Raw genomic sequence first — 23,218 nt, 5'->3', positions numbered from 1 at the left:
GATGAAACTCTCCCACGGCCTCAACTGGATCAAGAGTTCGAGGGACGTCACCGAGCTGAACGTGTGCAGATCGCAGAGGTGTCGTGCGTTTAGTACTTGGATCGGTTGGATCGCGAAGACGTTCGACTACATCAACCGCGTTACTAAACGCTTCTGCTTTCGGTCTACGAGGGTACGTGGACTCACTCTCCCCGCTCATTACTATGCTTCTCCTAGATAGATCTTGCGTGATCGTAGGATTTTTTTTGAATAGTACGTTCCCCAACATCAAGGAGGTAGTGCAGCGTAGCATAACAAGCGATACCATAACTTTCCATTTATGCCCTCTCCAAAGAATCATGGTCGTCGGCCAAACGTCAACCTACGACAACCCACCTAAGTAGCTGCCAAAAACTTTGGAAGATCTATCCAGTTCCGGATGACACCGCAAATTCTGGTTGCAGGCCTGTATTTGAACAAAACCTACGTGTGGGCTCCAATTATCTCCTATAAAGATGGCATTTCCTGCCGCTTGGCCATCCCACATTTTTGGACGATCCATCGACCAAATATAGTTTTTGAACCATGTGAAAATTTTGCATTTGGGTGGCGTCCAATGGTTCCAAATGGACTACCACGTGCTGATGGAAGAGGCACCCACGGATGATGTCATGTAAGACGAAGCCACATAATAGACGTCTCAAGGGTGGTGAAGTTGCAAAAAAAATCATCCACAGTGTCATCTTGAAGTTGAACCTGGGCAAGCATTGTCCAAAGCTTGTAAAATTGTTGAATGTGCGTCATCAAAAAGTCATGATCCAGAAGCTCGTCTCTAATGCATGCATCTTTAATGTGCGTGTTTCTCTTCTTGGAGATCTCAAATTATGTAGGCGCGACATATTTAAGCAAGCTTTTCCCCTTGTAGCCATGGGGAGTGGTACGGAAATTTGGACTACCAACGGATATTGTGGTGGTGGTGTAGAAAAGATTCATGTCCATCTCATCACAAGCTTTTCCTAACCGCACCCATGCCCGATCCGGCTTTTTTCACTCATAGCACGACCACCGAAGGTGCAATACCGTACACTTATGCAAATCAAACACTCCTAAGAGATTAAGGTTTTTCGGCCTATAAGGCATGCTCCAATTGACCATGCATCGGTCGCCATGCCTAGATCCCGAGAGCAATCATAGTAAGGTGGGGGTAGCGGGGTCGACATCGGAGCCTAGCGGCAAGTTGAATCTATTAGAGAGTAGTGGGATCAAGAAGTGTGATTCGAGAAGAGGGGGCCATGTCGATGACGGTGTATAAGGAGAATGGTCTAATACATGTGTTGGATTGCTTTGATTCGAATGGTAAGAAAGAAGCCCGCCTTGGATGGTCAACCAACCCAAGACGGTATACAAATTATCCCGCCTCGAATGTCATCTATTGGAAGATGACCCATTCTCATTATGTATGTTAAAAATATTGTCACATATTATATGCTTCAATTACTCGGTAGATTTCTATCTAACCATGTCATATGCTCGTTGCAGTTTCATCTCAAAACGCCTTTGTGACATGAGTTGTACCTCCACGCGCCTCCTCGGCTGGCAAACTATACGTACCGCCGTTGCTCATATGGTTGGCGAGAGGGTTAGTTGATAGCTCGACATCTTGAACGATAAGGTCACGTCATTATCATTGAAATGTCCATCCGTACGCCTGATGCTCACTACATTATCCAAATTGAATGCCCACGGTCAACAACTTGCTCTTCGGAACGAGGTCAGGTTAACAATTTGTTATCGTCTTCGTCAACTCCACTTGCTGATAGTTGCTAACTTATTTTTGTGCGTGGCCGATGGGAGAACATTGATTTGACATGGTCCGAGCGGTCTGGTTTCACTACATGGTTCAACCATGGCCCACGAAGTTTCATATCAAATGGTGTTAATGCGTCTTCCTTGTCAAGCAAGTGGGTAACCATCTTAGGGTCACTTTATTTCCATGTCCTTTTCAGCTGAAGTTATCCGTAGTTGAAATGACATAATATGACGTGATGCTTATATGCTTCTTGGCAAGACGGAGACACGTGAGCAACCCTATCGTGTGACCTGACAGCGTGCGTGCATACCACACTGTCGGGAGCCGAGAATGCAACAGAAAATGGGATGATTTGGTTGTTGACTTTCGTTGTTAATGAGCTTGATACACCTTTTCTTTTTGAAAAAATTGGCGGGTGAGCTGCTTGTTAAATTATCAGAGGAAGGACCCCCACTCTTTTATTGAACACCAAGTCATGTACAGACAAATTTGTGAGTTTATAGTACTGAGTTGATAACCAACATTTTAGACTGGAGAATTTGAATTCGGGCCCTTTCCTTGGATAAAAGATAACCAATCATCACCAACGGTCGCTGACGAATGACGAGTAAGAGCATCCCCAGCCGTTCGGCCCCCCAGGACGCTAAAAAAAAGCAGTCTGGGGGCGAACCGGTGCTAGTTCGGCCTTTGGGGCGACCTAGCTCCCAGTCACGCCCCCAGGCGCTGCCCCCAGGACGCGAAAAATTCAAACTTGGTCGTTCCCGCTCACAAAAGACGTCACAAGTCGGGCGATCTCAAGCCACAGTTCGGCGTACAAAAAAATAGAGCGGCAGAAGTTCGCGTGCGCAACGCATCACTCGGCGGGCTCTGCCCCAGGCGTCGGCGGATTTGGCGTGCGCGGGCTTGGCGGCGTCGGAGCTGCTTCTGCGCTGGGCGGCGTCGACGCGGCTTCGATGGTGCTGGGCGTCGTGGAGGCGTCATCACGCGGGCTTGGCGGCGGCGGCGGCGTTTGCGTCGGCGTCGGCGTCGGCGGCCTTGTCGAGGGAAGCTGATTCAGGATGAGGCCGCGCTCCGCCAAGTATCACGCCTTGACCGCCTCGTCGGTGCTCTGGAGCATGTCTGCCCCGCCCAGCAGGAAAGCCAGGTTGGTGTTTCTCTTCTTCGCGGCGATGTTCGTCCGGAACAGGTCGAGCTTGACGGCGCTGCTCGACATCAACGCCGACCACCGCGCCTCGGTCTTCTCTTCACGAAGGACGGTCCGGGCCTGCGCGTCGACGAGGCAGTGCTCGATGGACTCCTGCACTCGAGCGGTGGCCGCGTCGGAGTATTTCCCCTTCTTGACAACTTTGTTGCCGTCCGGCCACCCTTCCGATGCGCCAGGAGTTGGCGCGTTCGACTTATAGGTCTCCTTGGCCTTGTCGAGGGTGCGCTGGACTTCCGCCCACTTCTCGCACTTGTCAATGCGCTTGTAAACGTGGAGGTACTTGAATTCGGCGTCGCTGTTGATCTGCCGGTACAGGGCGAACATGCGCAGCAACTGCGCGGAGGAACAAACAGTTGGCGCGCGTACACGGCGAAGAGAGGCGGGAGACCGGCGTGGCATACCAGATCCTCAACGTTGGCGTCGCTCTCTGGGCGAGCCGCGACCTCCTCGACGACCCCATGCCATTTGTTGCACGCCCCCTGGATACGCCCCCAATGGTTCACCATCGCCTTCGAGCCGCGCTGCATGTAGACGCCTTTGAAGTAGGGGTCGACGAGATTGCGCTCGTCGAACTCGGCCTTGATGCGGTCCCAGTACGTGTCGATGCTCTGGTTCGTGTCGGTCGTCGGGTCGAGGCAGACGACTTTCCATGCTTCGGCGAGGCATTCCTTCTCCTTGGACGCCCACTTGATGCGCGGCTTGCCTGACCTGGCCGCCCGCTTCTTCTTCTTGCGTCCCTTCACCGGAACAGGCGTCGGCTCCTCCTCCTCGTCCTCCTCCTCCCGCTCCTCCTGCTCGTCCTCGCCGTAGACGTAGCCGAGCTCGCCATCCATGCCGCCGCTGAGATCCACCACCTCGTCCTGGGTGACGAACCCGGGAGACGCGGCGGCCGCAGCCGAACCTGCCGCAATGATGTCGTCCATGTCGGCCTCGGTCTCGACGGTGTCGCCGAGGTGCGAGAAGGGCAGTGGGCCACGGCGTAGCGGGGGCGTCAGGGAGGAAGCGTAGGCGGGCGGTGAGTAGTTGTATGGAGGGTACTGCACGCCGGCGAAGGCGGGAGAGGGCGTGCGCTGGGCTGGGTATCCATGGGGGAAGGTGACGTTTGGGTTGAACCCACCGTGCGCGTCCCCATAGGTGTAGCCCGGCGAGGGCGATCCCCATGGCTGCGGACAGCCAACACCTTGCTGGCCCCAGGGCGCGTTCTGGGCGTGGCTTCCGGGTGGATTCATCATCCCCGCGCGGGTCGCCTCGGCCTCGGCTTGGTCCGCCGATGAGGCAGCCGCAGCCGCGCGCGCCGCGTTGTCGCGGGCCTTCTTGGCGATGGCCCTGTTCCGCCGGTCGGCGGTGACAGCCTTCCGTCGCTGAACTTCCGCCCTCCACTCGGCGTTTGACATGCCCGGTGGCTTGATCTGCGGCACCTCGGCTTCCTCTGCTTCGGCTGAGCGACGGAGGCGGTCGCGGTTGCCGCCGCGCGGGGGGCGATGTACTTCTTCGATGGCATGGCGGCCGGCTGGGAGGTGAGCGGGAGGGAGATTGGCGGGAGGAAGGAAGAATATGGGAGGGAAGTGGGAAAAAGCGGGAAGAAACGGCGGGAAGAGGCGCCCGCCTCGCCGACAGGGCGGACCCACGCGCCCTTTTCACTTGTGCCGGCGCCCCAGGCGCCCCAAGGGCGCCGGGTTCGGCCTGGGTCCGCCGGCACCAGCTTCTGGAGGCGCAACTGGGTCGTTTTTTCGGCGCCGGCGCGGCAAAAACTTCTGAGAAGGACCTGTTGGGGACGCGGCTGGAGATGCTCTAACATCACATGGCCACATGTCACTTCCACACAGGCTAAAACAAGATAGCAAAGCGCTGCACTCATGTTCGTCAGCAGCACCACTCGACCACTGAACCTGTTTCTCAGCCCATCATCTCGTCTCACCCATGTGTGGATGCACCAGGCAATAATTGGCAATTGTTTTTCCTATAACCCAAGATTGTTAACAGTAATATTTTGCGCCAATTATGTGAGATGAGGTGTCATGTATACTGATGATAAGGACCCGTGACTATAATATGTTTTCAGACTCATGCATCACAGATAGAGCGTCATGCACACCTCTCCGGTGTTTGTGGCCGGGAACTCTGGTTTCTCTTACGGAACCGTGCCATCGACCGTGTCGGGGTCAGGTCGTCGCATCGCTCCAGCTCGTGGGTGAGATGCACCGGAATAATGCAGCGGTGTACGCACTTGAGCTGATCCCCGGCCGGACGGCCGATCGATCGCGGTCGCGGCAGGGGCCAGCTTGCACGGCACCGAGCCGACGAACTTCATCCTTATCCCGGCGGCATGGCATGGCGCATGGCCGAGGCCGACCGCTATGGCGGTGGCCACAGAGTCTCCGTCTCCGGCCACGAGCGTCGCAGGTGGGCAACCTGACGAACCAGGGGCGAGCCAGCCAGCCAGGCTTCGGACGACCGCACGATCGATGGACAAGAGCACATGGGGTTGGCATCGGCACCAGAATGCACCACTGGTCATGATCAGCGCCCACAGAAGAAACAAACAGGAACAAGGGGGACTCCCGTATGCTATCACCCACCAGGCGTCCTATCACGGTCCATCAGATCAGTTCAGATCTTGTGGCTGAACTATAACGCATGAACTCCATGTCACCACTCGCTTATCACCCACCGCCACCGCCACCGGTGACAACAAGCCAACGATCGAGGACGAGCGAACGTTAGGTGGCCGGTGGACGGGGACCCTCAGACTATGTACCCCGTGCCGGACCTGCCACCGTGCACGGAGGAATCTCGACGCCGGTACGGGAGAATCCGGGGTGCGGTGCACGAGCGCGACGGTGGTGCTGCGCTGGCTTCGGTTGGGAGACGGACGTGGAAGCTTGGGTAGGCCAACTTGGCCATGGGGTTGGCGCAGGTCAATGGTTTCACTCACACGACGCAGAGCTCCGCCGGTGGCACCGTGTCCACCTTACTCCGGCAATGATTGACGCCGGCTCGGCGTGGCTCCGGCAACAGATTAGCTGTAAACTCGAGAGCACCCGTGCATGCCCGGTGCACCGACGGCGGAGCGGGGGCGGACCACTGCTATCCGATTCCGGCAACTCGGTTGAGGTGGACGTCGCGTTGCAAGTTGCAACCTCGAGGTTCGAAAATGATACGGCCCGGCCACCACGGAGAAGGGCCTAGCCGTAGGGCTCTTCCCTGCTTGCTGGTAAAAGTCCGTACGGTGCGCACTTGACACAAGTCAAGTCACCATCCAAATTAAACGCCCATGTTTGCCTTACCAATTTATCATCTTCTTCTTTCTCTTGTAGCGCCAACAGAGAAATATTTCGATGGCTTAACTCACCCATTCATACAACTAGGTGACTTCCCCACGCATTGTTGCGAGATTTTAAAAAATAATTTTAGATGAATTATGTATGAACGGAATGATCTAAATCAAAAACCATTATTTTTTAAAGTAATTGTTTGTGAATACAGAGTATGCATGTATTTCTGGAGTAAGAACAATTAAATGGGGTATGCATAATACATGTGCTACAAAATATTGTTATTGGATGATAATGTGAAGGGCTGCATGTTAGGAGAATTAGAGTTAGTGAGGACCAACTATTTAGGTATAGGATAACGGCACGTCGTGCTGATGCACTACACCATTAGCACGACCACAAACAAGAAAACAGTTCGGCGCTGAAACATCAAATCACGGGGCGCGCCAGAGGCAAGGCAATCACAATCTTTACCAAACCCAGCTCACAGCACTCGGCGGTTCATCACGCTGCCGAAGGTAACCCAGCAGTCCCTGTCGATCTGTGCAAGTTTGCGATCCAAGTCCGTTGTACTTTTCCATCCTGCCCAACCTTTATCGAGGGAGCGGCGCGGAAGCCGAGTTTCATGTCGTCGGGCGATGTGTTCGTGCCCGTGCCCCTGTGAGTAGTGGCGATTGCGATTGTTGTCTCGAGTTGGCAAGAATTCTTCCCCCCACCACATTGCAGCCGCTTTAACACGACCCGAAGAAAAAAAATCAAAATAATCCGCCATTGAAACAACAATTCTCGATGCGTGCTCCGCGGCGCCAGCACGGCGAGACGATATGATATTCGGCTCGCACTCTGTAAGTTTTTCACACTGTTCGAGGCTTCATGGCTGGCTCTAGCCAATCCTTCCAGAACGTCGTGGCCTCCGCATCATGGCCCTTCACGACCTCGACCACTGATAACGCTTCGGCGATCCTAAACACAGTCACCTTGGCGACAATGCCGCCGGCCACCGCCTCCACGAACACCGGTATAGTGCGGTTCTTCCCCTCCCTCCTTACACGGTGCCCTCGCTTCTTCCCAGCATCCTCAACCCGGGCCAGCACGACCGCCGCGGGCTCGCCGACGAACACCCGCTCCGTGCCCGGCCTGACACCGGACAACCCGGAGAGGTCCGAGCCTGGTGAGAAGGCCAGGATGTCGAACGCGGTCATATCCCGCGCCATCTCCTCCTCGAACTCCATATTGAACCACGCCGCCTCCTTGTGGCCGCGCATCAGTTGCTCCTGCTCGCCTCCGCCGTCGTTCGCGTCATGGCAGAACCAGGGGTGCTCCATGATCTCGTCCGTTTCAATACGCGTGGCCGGATTGGGGTCGAGGCTGCAGCAAAGCGTAGCATAACAAGCGATTCCATATCCTTCCACCTATGCCCTCTCCCAAGAATCCAAGTTACTTAATAGACTCCTCAAGGGCGGTGAAGTTGAAAAAAAAAATCATCCACGGTGTCATCTTGAAGTTGAACCTGGGCAAGCATTGTCCAAAGCTTGTAAAATTGTTGAATGTGCGTGATCAAAAAGTCATACTCATGTCAATCTTCCCAATCCAAGCACGATCGTGAAGCTCGTCTCTAATGCATGCATCTTTAATGTGCACATTTCTCCTCTTGGAGATCTCAAAATATGTAGGCACGGCATATGTAAGCTTTTCCCCTTGTAGCCATGGGGAGTAGTACGGAAATTTGGATGCACTGCGTCGCCAACAGAGATTCTGGTGGTGGCATAGAAAAGGTTCATGTCCATCTCATCGCAAGGTTTGCCTAACCCCACCCATGCCCAGTCCGGCATTTTTCACTCATACCACGACCATCGAAGGCGCAATACCATGAACTTATGCAAATCGAACACTCCTAAGTGGCTGAGAGTTTTCGGCCTAGAAAACATGTTCCAATTGACCATGCATCGGTTGCCATGCCCAGATCCCAAGAGCAATCGTAGTGAGGAGAGGGTAGGGGGGTCGACATCGGAGCCCGGCAGTACATTGAATCTATTAGAGAGTAGTCGGATGAAGAAGTAGGATTGGAGGAGAGGAGGGCACGTCGATGACCGTGTATAAGGAGAATGGTCTAATACATGCATTGGATTGCTTTCCTTCAAATTGTAAGAAAAGAGCCCACCTCGGATTGTCAACCAACCCGAGACGGTTTAAGAATTGGCCCGCCTCGAATGTCATTTGTTGGAAGATGACTCATTCTCATTCTGTATGTCCACAATATTGTCACATTTTATAGGCTTCCATTATTCGGTAGATTTCTATCTGACCATGTCATTTGCTCCTTGCAGTTTCATCTCAAAACACTTTTGTGACATGAGTTGTACCTCCACGTGCCTCCTCGGCTGGCAATCTATACGTACCGCCGTTGCTCCGATGGTTGGCGAGAGGGTCAGTTCATAGCTCGATATCTTGAATGATAAGGTCACATCATTATCATTGAAATGTCCATCTGTACGCCCAGTCCTCACTACACTATCCAAACTGAATGCATGTGGTCAACAACTTGCTCTCCGAAACGAGTTCGCGTTAACAATTTGTTATCGTATTCTTCAACTCCACTTGCTAATAGTTGCTACTTTATTTTTGTCTGTGGCTGATAGGAGAACATTGATTTCACACGGGCCGAGTGGACTGTTTCACTGCATGATTCAACCATGGCCCACGAAGTTTCATACCAAACGGTGTTATTCGAATTTGCATCTTCCTTCTCAAGCACGTGGGTAACCACCTTAGGGTCGCTTTATTTCCATGTCCATTTTACCTGAAGTTTATCTGTATCGTAAACTTATCGTTGAAATGACAGAATATGACGTGCTGCTTATATGCTTCTTGGCAAGACGGAGACGCGCGAGCAACCCTACCGTGTGACCTCACAGCGTTTGTGCATACCACATTGTCGGGAGCTTTGGATGTTGTCATGCCACACTGGCCACACATTTCTAAACACCCTTGAAATCTCTATTCCTAATGGAGCAGTTGGTAGTCTCGCTTCCAGGTTTTTTTCGTCCCACCACTTTCGTCCGGGTTTTTTTCGTAGGTTAACCGTCGTAGATTTTTTTCGTCGCCTCCCCCACTTCATCGGTTTATTTTCACTTCACCCTCACACACAACGAAAAAAACTGAACGGATCAGAACTTTCCATACTGACGCAAATTATTTAGTAATGTCTTTATGTAAAAGAATCAATCACAATCAATCTCTAAAGATTAAATCTAAATTAATTAATCTTCATAACGTTTGTTTCCTTCCGAATCATGTCCATAACTTTCCTTCCTTGTTTGGGCAGAAACTGTTTGATAGCAGAGATTAGGAAGCTTCCTATGAGTGTAGTAATAGGAAGTATTCTTTTTCTTGATGATTCGTTTCCATGCATGATGATAGTAAATTAGGCCAACATTCACCACTATTTATCAACGTCATCAATCGTATCCATTCCTATCAGTTTTAAGGGAATCTGCTCGCTATGTCTTTTTTAAGGGGATCCGCTCGCTAAGTCGTCGTCGCACGTTATTTTCACAAGCAATTCCCCTAAAAAAGGCGTGGGTATTGGTAGTTGAACGCCCGCTAGGTTTTACGCATGTCCCATCCTCGCGCTATGCCGCCGCCACCCGCCGAATTTCCAGCCGCCCGAGCCCGTTAACTTCGCCAGCCATCGGGTCGACTGCCCCCGCCCCAAACCCCCATCCCCGAGCACTAGCTATCGCCGCGTTGCCGCCCCAAGCTCCACGCCACCGGGAACGAATCAAGCGTCGTCCCGACACCGCCGTCGCCGGCCCAGCGCCTCCAGCCTTGCATGGACAGCTTCAATGTGCAGTCTCCCTTGCTGCCTCACCTTCTGCCAGCGCATGCAGCGGCGGGGTTGGACGCGTGCGTGCTTGCTAGCTTGCTCTCCGTGCGTACGTACTTGCTCTGCATGCGTCGCACCGGCCAATGCGCATGATGCGTGTGTGCCTGCTTTTCTGTATGTGTATGCCAGCGTGATGCGTGTGTGTGTTGTTGTGTGTGTATGATATAGATGGCCCGAGTGTGTGCATGCTGTGCTCTGCTCTTTGCTGATCTATGTGTTGGTGCTCCTGCTATATGTTCATGCCATACAAATGAAATTTCTGTTAATCTTCTGACATGTTGAGTTGGTTCTCTCTGTCTTCTGAGGGGGTGAATGCAAAGCAGTCTATTAAGCCAGGCACTATTGCTGAGCTAAATTGACAAAAAAAATATTGGTAGCTATAGTTGTAGTTTAAGTAGTAGCGAGTTGTCTGATATGTATAAAGAGCCCGTTGCAACTGAGCCCGTTGCTAAATTGACAAAAAAGGTCGCCAGTGTCACTTGATATGTATGAGAATATTAAATGTATTATTAACATGATTAATATTGAACTCTTAAAGTTAATGTGGCCCCGTTGCAACGCACGGGCGTTCTTCTAGTAAGAATTAGGAGCCGAGAATGCAAAATAAAATAAAATGATTTGCTTATTGACTTTCATTGTTAATGAGCTTGATACACCTTCTCCTTCTCTTTTGAGAAAATTGGCGGGTGAGCTGCTTGTTAAACTATCAGTGAAAGGACGCCACTCTTTTATTAAAGCTACTCCAGCTGTGCATGTTTCAGTATTTGATTGATTGGGTCACATGCATGACACCTTCTGGGTGGCCACTCGTATTATAAACACCAAGTCACGTACAGTACAGACAAGTTTATGAATTTATTACTGAGTTGATAACCAATATTTTAGACTGGAGATTTCGTATTCGGGCCCATTTCTTGGATAAAAGATAACCAATCATTACCACGGTCGCTGACGAGTAACATCACATGGCCGTACGTTACTTCCATACAGACTAAGGCCTCCTTTGATTTATAGGAATTTTGTAGGAATTTCATATGATCGGATTACTATAGAGAAAATTACTTTAGAACTCTTTGGTTTGTAGGAATGAAATCCTATTTCTATGGAGGAATTCTTCCTATCCTTCACATTTCGTAGGAAAATAAACATTAGCCTAGGCTCAATGAAAAAAAATCCTATGATTTGAATCAAAGGGTATCTCCTTTGCTATTCCTATTCATAGGATTTAAGATATATGTCATCTCATTTCTAATGACTTTTCTATTCCTACGATTTTTGTACCCTATGAACCAAAGAAGGCCTAAACCAAGATAGCAAAGCGCTACACTCATGTTCGTCAGCAGCACCACCCGATCACTGAACCTGCTTCTCAGCCCATCATCTCGTCTCACCCATGTGTGGATGCACCCGGCAATAATTGGCAATTGTTTTTCCCATAATGCAAAATTAATACCAGTAATATTGTGCGCCAATTATGTGAGGTGAGGTGTGGTGTCATATGCTGATGATGAGGACCCATGGCTATAGTGCAGCAGTACAATGATAGTGCAAGAGGGACACCTCACACTCGACTTATGTTGGCATCATGGCATGGACAGCTCTAGTACTAGCCTTAATTGTAACCTACTTTGATTGATGATGATCGATGGCCACAAGTTTGGTGTGAGTTTCGTCCTTTTTCTTTCTTTCTGAGTGATTATCTCCAGTTTTCGCGTCTAGAACACAGGTCGCATTCCTTGCTCCGTCGTGATGAACGGCACGGATGATTCCGCGTGTCTCGTCAGTCCGCTCGCTGTTGCTTTAACAATTTATTAGGGCCGTATGTATTAGCCGTTGATTGGGACAAGTGGTTTTGGGACTCATGCATCACAGTCACAGGTGGAGCTTCCTGCACACCTGTGTGTACCACCAGTAGTACTTGTGGTTGGATCCTTCCCGCTTCTCACACGGAACCGTGCCATCGACCGCGTCGGGGTCCGGTCGTCGCATCGCTCCATCTCGTGGGTGAGATGCACCGGAATAATGCAGCGGCGTAGCCGATCGATCGCGGTCGTGGCAGGTGTCAGCGTGCACGGCAACGGGCCGACGAACTCCATCCTTATCCCGGCGGCATGGCGCATGGCCGCTGACGGTAGCTGTCTCCGTGCGGCGACATGGACCAGTGTCGAATCGCTCCTTCTTTTTCAGCTAGAGCCAGCATGTCCTCCACGGTCGACAGACAAGAGCACATGGCGCTCGCATGAGCATCGGCCTCGGAATGTACTACTACTGGCCATGAGCAGCGCCAATGGAAGAAAGAAACAAACAAACAGAAACAGGGGACTCCCGTATGCTATCACCCACCACGCGTCCTATCATGGTCCATCGGATCAGTTCAGATCTTGTGGCTGAACTATAACACATGAACTCCATGGCGCCACTCGCTTATCACCCACCGCCACCGCCACCGGTGACAACAAGCCAACGATGGAGGACGAAGGACGAGCGAACGCTAGGTGGCCGGTGGACGGGGACCCTCAGACCCTGTGCCCCGTGCGGAACCTGCCACCGGCGAGCTGTTCCCGCGTGAACGGAGGAATCTCCACGCCGGTACGGGAGAATCCGTGGTGCGGTGCACGCGGGGGACGGCGCGGGTGCTTCGCTGGCCGCGGAGACGGACGACGAAGCTCTCGTAGGCCAACTTGGCCATGGAGTTCGCCGTAGGTCAATGGTTTCACACCACGGCCTTAATGCTCCGCACCGGTTGGCACCGCTTCGGTGTGGCTCCTGTAGAAATTGTAGGATGGGTAATATTTATGTTGTGTATGTTGTTGTATTGATCTGACCCTGGTAGGGGTATATATAGAGTACATGAGGGGTAGAGACTTGCAGTGCAAGGTAAGTAATACATTGTTTAAACCTATTCGATCTCTATCTCCTTATCTCTATCTTTAAACCCAATATGTATTCTAACATTCCCCCTCAGTCATAGCAGGAGTGAAGCGGACGATTACGACTGAATTTGAACTCTTGCTCTTTTGTCGTCTTCTCCGTTGCACCATCATCAACTGCGTCTCTGATCGGTCAGCACCTAGGGCGGTGACTGCGTCCCCTTCTGGTGCCTTCCTGCCTTCTCCTCTATTCCCTCCCGCAGTCACAGCGGGAGTGGCGTGGACGCTAGTGACGATGCGGACGCTGTTGACTGGAGTGGTTGCCGATGTGTTGCTGTAGACGTAGCCATGAATGTCAATGTCGAGGTAGCCGATCATGTGATGTAGCCGTGGTCGAGATAGTCGTGGATGATGAAGCCGCACAAAGCTGGAGGCGCAAAAAATTGCGCGATGTTGTAGATGACGGAGCTGTAGTCGTGGACGATGCACCTTGCGGATGTCAGAGGGTGCCGTCGGCGATGAGTCCATCGGTTTTGCCAAGACCGGAGGAAACCCATCGAGCACACATCGGTTTTGCCAGAACCGTGTGGCCATGTAGGGTCGTCACTATAGTGACGCCGTGTCGATGCAGTCGTGCCGTCCTGGATGACGCGGTCGATGCCGTCGTCGTGACGCGGTCATTACCGTCATCGAGGTCGCGTCTTGCAGAAAAGTCTGTCAGAGGACGCTAGGTGTCCATCTTGTGGACAAGGCAGCGGCGGTGTGTTGACGAAGATGTTGGTGAAGACCACATTGATGAAGACCTTGGCGATGAAGTGTCAGCGATGACGTCGCAGCGGCGTGTCAACGATAATGTGTCGCTTGGAGGCGTCCCTCGCGGCGACCAAGTGTCGATGCCGTGTCGCGACGGAGAAGGCGATGAAGATTGCATCTTACTCCACACCGGCCCTGGCGTGTGGATGGTGCATGTCGTGATCGCTTCTCGTAGATGTGCTCAACGAAGTATGTTGGCTTGTAGCCTGACGTAGTCTTACAGCTCGATGATGCAGCTCGGGTCGATGGAGGAGTCGGTCGTTCGGTGTAGTGTGTCGGTGCAGAAGGCCGAATCGAAGTAGATGTCGATGCAGTTGTAGTTGCAGCAGGCCGGTCGATGTAGACTGCTGCTTGACGGCGCGTCCATGAGATGCTGGAGATCGCGCAGGTCGACGAAGCTGGAGACGCGTGGTAGGCAGGTGCAGGCCGGCTTGGTGTACATCTTGGTATCGTGGGTCGTGGTCGTAGGGAGCGCGCTGGAGTCGTTGGAGTTGGGGAAACAGCCCTCCCGTGATCCAAGTCGTGCACCTCGGCAGACCTGTCGGTGGCTTGGCGTAGATGTGCAAGCCCGGAGCAGATGATGTGCACGGGTCGCCGACACGTCGTAGCCCCTGCCTAGATGGAGCCCCGTATCCATGTGTTGACATGGCCGGGCTTGCTGTTCTCATGCACTCACGATGATCATGCATGCATGCATGCACGCACCTGATGGAAGACATCTCGGCTGGACATTGACTCCCAGCAGATCTTGTGGAGCCATGCGGAAAATTCGGATCCCTCCCGTAATCACGGCGCGTTGTTGTGTTTGAGACGATCGATCGGAGTTGGAGAAGGCGCGATTGGTGTCGAGGGCTTGGCCGCGTGAGCGTGTGGCGCCCCTCCATCGGACTGCCTGGGCCGCGCCTGCCGAGCGGTTGCATCGGCCGGCTGCTCCAGCGCTCGGCCATGCCTGCGCCTTTGGAACGCCAGCGCACGAGCTTGCTCCAGCTGTGTCCGCCGCGTGCCCAGCGATCTGCGGTCGCTCTTTTTACTATCGATGGAGTTCTTGATGGCGCTCGCTGGTGGAGTTCCGATCTTGAAGCCAACCGCATGCAGCGGCGCGTGGTCGAGCCGACCGTGGCACCGTGATCGTAGCTGAATCTTGCAGCCTGTTCCCCGCGATCGCACTCAAGTCGCCGGCCACCCGTAGTTCGTCCGCGTCAGCCGTGCACTTGTGGGTACCTGGCCGACGTGTGGTGCCGGACTGCTGAAGGTCGATGTTGAGAGGATTTGATGTGCGCGTGGTGAGGACCTCGAGTCGATGCACGTCGTGCCGGCAGGACGATGACCGTAAAGATTTTGTTCACCGGAGTAGATCCGATCGTAGAGTTTTGGTGGCTAATGGAAAAACTAATCTATGAGAATTTCAGAAATTTGTAGCTAAACTAATCTAAAGAACCAATCTAATTTTCAATTGATCGGATGTCGCGCCCCCGGGGAGAGGAGATTAATCTCCCCGGGGGCGACGCGCTGCGGAAGTTGTGGAAGGTTTAGGATCGGCGTCGTGGGACAAATCGCTCTAATACCATGTAGAAATTGTAGGATGGGTAATATTTATGTTGTGTATGTTGTTGTATTGATCTGACCCTGGTAGGGGTATATATAGAGTACATGAGGGGTAGAGACTTGGAGTGCAAGGTAAGTAATACATTGTTTAAACCTATTCGATCTCTATCTCCTTATCTCTATCTTTAAACCCAATATGTATTCTAACAGCTCCGGCAACAACCTGTAAACTGAAGAGCACGCGCGCGCGCACGCATGCCCGGTACACCGACGGCGGGACTCCTATACGACTCCGGCAAGTCGGTTGAGGCTTTGTTCGGACGGGCCAACTTTCCGATCCACGAGCGTCGCGATGCAGGTTGCAACCTCGACCTCGAGCCTTGGAAGAACTGATAATCTGATATGGCCGCCGCATTATCACGAAGAAGGGCCAAGCCGTACGACGGGTCGTGTCCCTGCTTGCTCGTAAACCTCCGCAGGGTGCACAGTTGACACAGGTCACCGTCCAAATTAATCGCAGAAAGTAGCAAAACATGCAGGCAGCCTGTGTATTAACAGAGATTACTTCAGATTCCTCCGTTAAGGTAAATCATCGGTTCACTTTCAGAGAGTACTATACAGTTGGCAAAAAACGCTTCTATATTATGAAATGGAGGGAGTATTATAATACTGGCAGGCAGCCTGTGTATTAACAGAGATCACTTCAGATTTGCCCGTTAAGGTAAACTATGGGTTCACTTTCAGGGTGTCAATAATCACCGTCCCTACGGCCAATCAACTCTTTTCATATAAGCGCATGTGAAACACAGACAAACTTTCTAGAAGATCATACACATAGACAGACAAGCTTATTATTTCCAACAAGAAGATCTACTCAGAACTCTTCTCCCGAATGAAAAAAATGTGCGACCATGGCCGACGATCAGTGAAGTGCAGAGCATGTGTTGGCAGATTCAGCCGATCACCGAGCTAGCTTTTCAGGCCATCATCATCTGCAGGAGGACTGTTGAGGCATGTGGGTGCACTGACCAGCAATAATTGAGCTGACATATATGTTTTCCCACTGATCGCCACCAATAATGGGAGAACATGTGGCACGTCGATAAGGACTCACGGCGTTGTTAAGGAAAAATGACTTGTTGCCGTAGTACATTATTTTACTGCAATAATGCGCACAGGAAATAAAGTTGGGTGGCCTCATCTCTGCTCCTGATAACTGAGAACGACTTTATCCGTTGTAAATGGCCGATTGGTGCCGGCGATCAGTGCCTTGATGCCTCTTGTACAGGAAGAGCCATTGATTAAGGATTGCTTGTAGCTTCGTGTTTACGACAACTGGTACGTACTTATATATTCCATAACTTAATATAAGACGTTTTTCTGACACTGTTATGTTATCTAAAAACGTCTTGTAAAACGTTACAGAGGGAGCAGCACGCATTATTTGCTCCGTAGCTTCCGAGTGTCTTGTTGTCCTCTACGTCGTCAGGTTTCTGTCCATGTTAGCGACAGGTTAGGGGTGATTGATCAATTTGTATTTATTTTCTGTTGGTTGATCGGGACTGTTGTTTTGGATTCATGGCCACGAACGAAGAATCATGTGCATCCAGTGGAATTACGCCACGGAGAGCGGAGCATCGTTAGGAAAAGCACAGCCAGGAGGGTCTTACTCTATGACTTTAATTGTACTGTACTACTCTGTTGAACAATAGTATAAGACGTTTTTGCAAGCTTACAAAAACGTCTTGTGGGACGGAGTCGGCAATTGAACTCCTCAGTTGGACCGGTGGCAGAGCACGGCCGGACGGTAGGGCATCTTCGCCGCGGTCCCGTCGTCCGCGTTGACGCACATGAAGCCGATACGGCGTTACGCATGCATAGCTCATTCATGATTCGTGGGAGGCGAGATCAGATCTCGTAGGCAGCGTATAGCCGAAGCGCACACGACACAGATGATCGGTACACCGGCCGACGACCCTCCCCTCCAAGGCTCCAACCCCTCTCCCTCGCCGCCACCGAGGGTCTTTGTCGGGCGAAGCCAGCGCAGTGCCGGCGTCGGTGGGGCCTTCCATGGGTGCAGCTCCGATCTGGTGACGGCTCGCTGCGAGGCTCCGGCGGCGGCGCTGCTTGGTGACGGGCGTGGTGGGATGCTCCGCTTGGTGGTGTGCCCCGGCTTGCAGCGATGACTTTGGCTACCGATCCACTGGCGGAGCTAGGCAAGATGCGTTGGGGGGGCAAACAGGAAATAAGGGTGTTTGCAGGGGGCAGAAGACAATATTTTTCTTAATCTAATCTTCCCTAAAAAATTCCTCATGTAGTTTTATCAAGGCTGGGGGGCCACGGCACCTGCAGGAACCAACGTAGCTCCGCCACTGTACCGATCCCTTCTATCTGATCTGGGGTGGGTTCGTGGAGCTTGGCCCAAAGTCGCGATCGGTCGTGTGCCTCGTCGGCGGATGCAGCCTGGGGCTCTGGTCGGCAGGCTTCAAGCCATGGATGTTGGCAGGTAGGCGGCGACGGGCTGGATCGGGGCGGCGTGGGGGCCTGCTGCCGTGAAAACAATGGTGGTTCTCCTCGTGCTCTTCTCGCATCATGGCAACTACCTACATGATTGGTCCTCCTTGATTTCGTCATCGACGTGTTCCAGAACTACTGCCGAAGATCCTTCCCAAGATATCTAGATCGAATAGAATTCAGTCGTCCACACCATGTCAACCTACGAGGTTCCATGACGGTGTGGAGCGAAGCACTATTGTTTGTTGACACCATGGCACATGTCGGCTTCTCGATTTGTATGGTGTAGACATATGTGGAGAAGGTCAAGGTGGCTGAGATCGGAGGATCAGTTAGATAGACAGAGCCTTTGAGGCGATGGAGTCAGCCAAGTGTTTGGTAACTCTCAGGATCAACTGTGTCAAGTGGGGGCGGGAGCACCGGAGGAATTCATTTTTTGTGGCGCTCTTCAGGTGCCGAGCCGTGACTTTTAGGGTGAAAACCTAAGGTTTGATCTTCATTGGTTGTGCCTGGTAATTGCCTTGCTGGAAAAATTATTTTGAGAGCATGGATTTTTTCAAGGTGAAAACGTAAGATCTTGGATCGGACAATGATGGTGCTTGTGCGATGATTCCTTCTTTGAGATGTTGATTTTGAAGACCTTCTATATTTTTCGGGTGTTGTATTTGGTGGTGGTTTGTGTGCGGCTGCTGAGAGAAGTTGGTCGCTGTGGTAGAACATTTTTGTTTGGTTACGTGCATCCTAGATGTCTTTACTACATCTTGTAGATGCAACGACTGTGTGTAATTGATATCTGCGCGATATTAATATATTACACTTTAAAAAAACAATCCTACACATTTTAAAGAAAAAAAAAGTTAGACTAGACTCAATGAAAAAAAAATTATATCCTATTAATCAAGTGACATCTCCATCCTAAAAGGAATGAAGATACATGTCACGTAATGTTCTATGTTTTTTCTATTCCTAAGATATTCCTATCCTATGAATTAAAGAAGGCCTAAGCTTAACACCCTGCGACTACGGTAATACATGATGCCATGTAGTACAATTTCTTTTAGATGTGCACGCAACATAGAAATATAGAAATCGATGGAATACGGGATTCGCTTAAGTCGCATTGTTTGCTACTAGTATTTTTCTTACTCCCTCCGTCCCGTTCAGGTAAACTGTCGATTCACTTTCAGGGCGTCAATCACCGTCACTATGGCGAGTCAACTCTTATTATATTCCCCGGGATGATTCGCAGAAGATCATACACAAAAACTAGCAAGCTTTCATTTAAGAAGAAGATCTACTCTGAACTCTTCTTCCAGAAGAAAAAAAAGACACACAAGCATTACAGGCTAAAAATACTAGACTAACAGCCCTTATCAGTAAAGTGCAGAGCATACGTGAGCAGAATCAGCCGATCACTGAGCCAGAATTTCATTCAGCCGATCTGGGGCAGGATTGTTCAGGTGCTCATACATGTGGAGGCAATAATTGAGAGGGCGATTATATATGCTTTCTCACTGATCTTCCTTCTGCGCCAATGATGTGAGGCCATGTGGCACGTCGACAGGGACTCACGGCCTTGTTAAGGAAAAATGACCAGTCGCCATACACTACTACTCCCTCCGTCCGTCCGGAAATACTTGTCATTGAAATGGATGGACCGGGGAAGTATTATTCTAGTGCAATAATGCGCGCAGGAAATGAAGTTGGGAGGTGACCTCAACTCTGCCGCTACTGCTAGCTGAGAACGACGAAAGGCAGTAGATGGCTGGGTGCTTCAAAGACGTTGCTCGTCGTAGATGCCTAATTGGTCATGAAAGATTGCTTCTAGCTTTGTGTTTACAGCAACAGGCACGCATTATTTGCTCCGTCGCTTCCGAGTGTCTTGTTGTCCCGCACGTCGTCGCTTTTCTGTCCATGTTAGTGATACAGTATGGTTTAGGGGTGCTTGATCAACCTGTGTTTCTTTATTTCTGGTTGATCTGATCGGGACTGTTGTTTTGGATTCATGGCCACGAGCGAGGAATCATGTGCTTTCCAGTGGAATTACGCCACGGAGAGCAGAGCATCTTCCATTGGAAAAGAGGATAGCCATGAGGGTCTTACTCTACGACTTTAATTGTAATGTACTCCTACCTACGAATTATTATGCACCAGTCGGCAATTGAACACCTCCGGTGGGCCGGTGGCGGAGCGCGGCCGGCCGGACGGCGGGGCATCTTCGCCGCGGTCCCGTCGCCCGCGCCGACGCACATGGAGACGATACGCCGCCGGTGGTACCAAGCAGCTGCATACCCTCGAAATACTCACGCATGATTCGTGGGATTCTGGGGCCGTGTCTTTGTAGGTAGACCACCTACGCCACGTTATCATGCATGCACAGTTCATTCATGATTCGTGGGACGCGAGACCAGATCTCGTAGGCAGCCTATAGCCGAAACGCACGCACACGGCACCGATGATCGGTACGCGCACTGATTACTCCACGCCAACGACCAGCCACGACCGTTAGGTGCCGAGGATTCCATGGAAAATGCTCTGTTTTTGGCAGGCCAAGCGGCCTGCACGATTGAGCAGTCGCGGCTGCAGTTGAGGAGCCGAACGTCTTTCCTTTTCTTGCGCAGGGTTGACGAGGTAAAAGATTCATCCATCGGTGCCGCCGCTGCGTCCGTGCGCGCCTTCTCCGACGACGACAACTTTGTCTGCGCTCGCAAGAATTTTCTTCCATCATGCTCTACTCCTCCTTGCGCTGGAATTATGGATGCACGTCGCCGGCCACCGGATGGCACGCGCACATCCTGCTCACGCACTGCACCAAATAGGAAGCATCAAAATCTCGACCCGCGCCGCCGTCCGCCGGCAGCCCGCCGCGGCAAGGCGATCATATTCTTCACCAAACCGCGCCGCCGTCCGCCGGCAGCCCCCTGTATATCTTGCTCTCCTGCTATAGGCCTATAGTTGACTCGTCGAGCCGAGAGTTCGATGGCGCCGCCACCGCGGTCGTTGTGCTTCTGTGCAAGTTTTCGGTCCGGGTTCATTGTACTTCTCCGCCCCGCCCGGGAGGCGAGGTTCATGCCGGCGGTCGATGCGGTCGTGCGCAGGCCCTGTGAGTTGTTGATGACGGCGATTGTTGCCTCGAGTTGGCAAGAATTCTTCCCTCCCACAGTATATACAGAGCAGGTCCGCCGACCAGGTTTTGCAGTCACCAGCACACTTGCAGTGCCGTGGCATGCCATTGCAAGTTCAAACACGACCCAAAGAAAAGAAAAACCAAACGAATTCGCCATTGGAAGTTTGAAACAACAAATCTCCGACCACACGCGCCCTCGGCGGCGGCGGCATGCCGGCGCCGGCACGGCACGGCGAGGCGATATGATATTCCCGACCCGGCTCGCACTCGGCAGCTTTTTCACACTGCCTGAGGCTTCACGGCCGGCTCGAGCCAGTCGCTCCAGAACGCCGCGGCCTCCGCGCCGTGGCCCTTGACGACCTCCACCACCGACACCGCGTCGGCGATCCGGAACACGGTCACCTTGGCGACAATGCCGCCGGCCTCAGCCTCCACGTACACCGGCCCGGCGCGGCCCTTCCCTTCCCTCCTCACGCCGTAGCCCTGTTTCTTCCCGGCGTCCTCGACCCGGGCCAGCACGGCCGCGGCGGGCTCGCCCACGAACACCCGCTCCGTGCCCGGCCCGGCGACGAACAGCCCGGAGAGGTCCGAGCCGGGCGAGAAGGCCAGGATGTCGAACGCGGTCATGTCGCGGGCCATGTCCTCCTTGAACTCCGTCTTGAACCACGCCTCCTCCTCGTGGCCGCGCATCAGCTTCTCCAGCTCGCCATCGCCGCTCGCGCCGTGGCGGAACCAGGGGTGCTCCAGGATGCCGTCCGTGTCGATGCGCGTGGCCGGGTTGGGGTCGAGGATGCGGCGCAGCAGGTGGCGCAGCGCCGGCGAGAACCAGTACGGGCACCGGAACCGGCCGGCGTAGATCTTGCGGTACATGTTGATGAGGCTGGCGTCGTTGAAGGGGAGGTAGCCGGCGGCGAGGACGAAGAGCACCACGCCGCAGGACCAGATGTCGACCTTGGCCGGGTGGTACCCCTGCTTCGAGAGAATCTCCGGCGCGACGTAGGCCGGGGTGCCGCAGAGGGTGTGGTGGAGGCTCTCGTCCGCGACGGCGCCGAGGCCGAAGTCGGCGACCTTGAGGTCGCCGTCGCCGTCGAGCAGCAAATTCTCCGGCTTGATGTCGCGGTGGTAGACGCCGCGGGAGTGGCAGTAGCGGACGGCGGACACGAGCTGGAGGAAGTAATGCCGCGCGAGGTCCTCCGTCATGCAGCCGTCGGAGTCGACGAGCGAGAAGAGCTCGCCGCCGGCGGCGAGGTCGAGGACGAAGTGGACCTTCTTGCGGGTCCCGAGAATCTCGTGCAGCCTCACGACGTGGCGGTGGCGCAGGCGGGCGAGGATGGCCGCCTCCCGCTCGATGGCGGCGGTCCCGGCCGAGCCCTCGCCGTCGCGCCCGCCGGCGCGCGGGTTGGGGAAGGACTTGATGGCCACGTCCCGGCCCGTGAGGAGGTCCCTGGCCCGGTACACCTTGGCGGACGCCCCGCGGCCGAGGAGCCCGCCCAGCTCGTACCTTCCGAGGAGGACCTTCTGGGATTGGGACTCGTCTCCCGGCGCCGCGGCGGGTTGGACGGCGCTGGAGGCGGACGGCATCGTGGCGGCGGGGTATGCTGTGTGGCCGCCGTCGCCGTGCGCGGTCGTGACTGTGGGGTAGTAATTTTCCCCGGCTGGATCGGCGGCGAGAAAAGAGATGGGAGCGTGTTCGGGCCGGAGAGTTGTCTCGGGGGTTGGGATTCTCTTCTGGTTCCTGGGTTGAAGACGATCTGGGGCGGCAGCGGGGGGGCTATTTATGCGGGGCTGCGGGGGGGAGAGCCGTGGGCCCACGGCCAGTATGACCGGTGGGGCCCGCGTGTTGTGGTGTTAAGTGCTGCCGCTGTGGCAGCAGCCGGGAAGTTTCTTCTTGCTAACACGACGCGCTGCTGCTCACTAATTGTGGTTCCGATTCTCGTATATTTTCAGAGATTTATATATTGTATTTAAACGAATTATTGATTTATTGTTGCATGCATGGTACGGTTTGGACGTACGGTGCAACGACGGCTACCGTGTGCTATTGCTGTTGGGAGTTTTGGACGGTCAGGTTTTAGTGGTTGGGAAGGATGGTACGGTCAGGTCTGGGCTTTGAAGAGGGATAAGTTGATGGGGGAGTGGGATGATTGTGTTTGGGCTTGATGCATATTCTCTCAATTTGTGAGGTGGTGGTGCAT

General features: G+C 53.0%; 2 protein-coding genes across 2 annotated transcripts; both read right to left on the bottom strand.

Annotated features, from left to right (window-relative positions):
- Positions 1–7,122: 7,122 nt before the first annotated feature.
- Positions 7,123–12,843, bottom strand: LOC119357610 (CBL-interacting protein kinase 29-like). Its single transcript, XM_037624499.1, has 2 exons — positions 12,748–12,843; positions 7,123–7,680 (listed from the first exon to the last, which is right to left on the bottom strand). The coding sequence occupies exons 1-2, from the start codon at positions 12,841–12,843 to the stop codon at positions 7,123–7,125; spliced, it is 654 nt and encodes a 217-aa protein (XP_037480396.1).
- Positions 12,844–19,913: 7,070 nt separating this feature from the next.
- Positions 19,914–22,749, bottom strand: LOC119353288 (CBL-interacting protein kinase 29-like). Its single transcript, XM_037619889.1, has one exon. It carries the CDS (start codon positions 22,602–22,604, stop codon positions 21,303–21,305), a length of 1,302 nt encoding a protein of 433 aa, XP_037475786.1. The 5' UTR covers positions 22,605–22,749; the 3' UTR covers positions 19,914–21,302.
- Between the last annotated feature and the right edge of the window lie 469 nt (positions 22,750–23,218).

Source organism: Triticum dicoccoides, chromosome 2A (assembly GCF_002162155.2).
Source record: "Triticum dicoccoides isolate Atlit2015 ecotype Zavitan chromosome 2A, WEW_v2.0, whole genome shotgun sequence".
Taxonomy (NCBI): Eukaryota; Viridiplantae; Streptophyta; class Magnoliopsida; order Poales; family Poaceae; genus Triticum; species Triticum dicoccoides.
The sequence above is the reverse complement of the archived record's forward strand: the minus strand, read 5'-3'. Positions and strand labels throughout refer to the sequence as shown.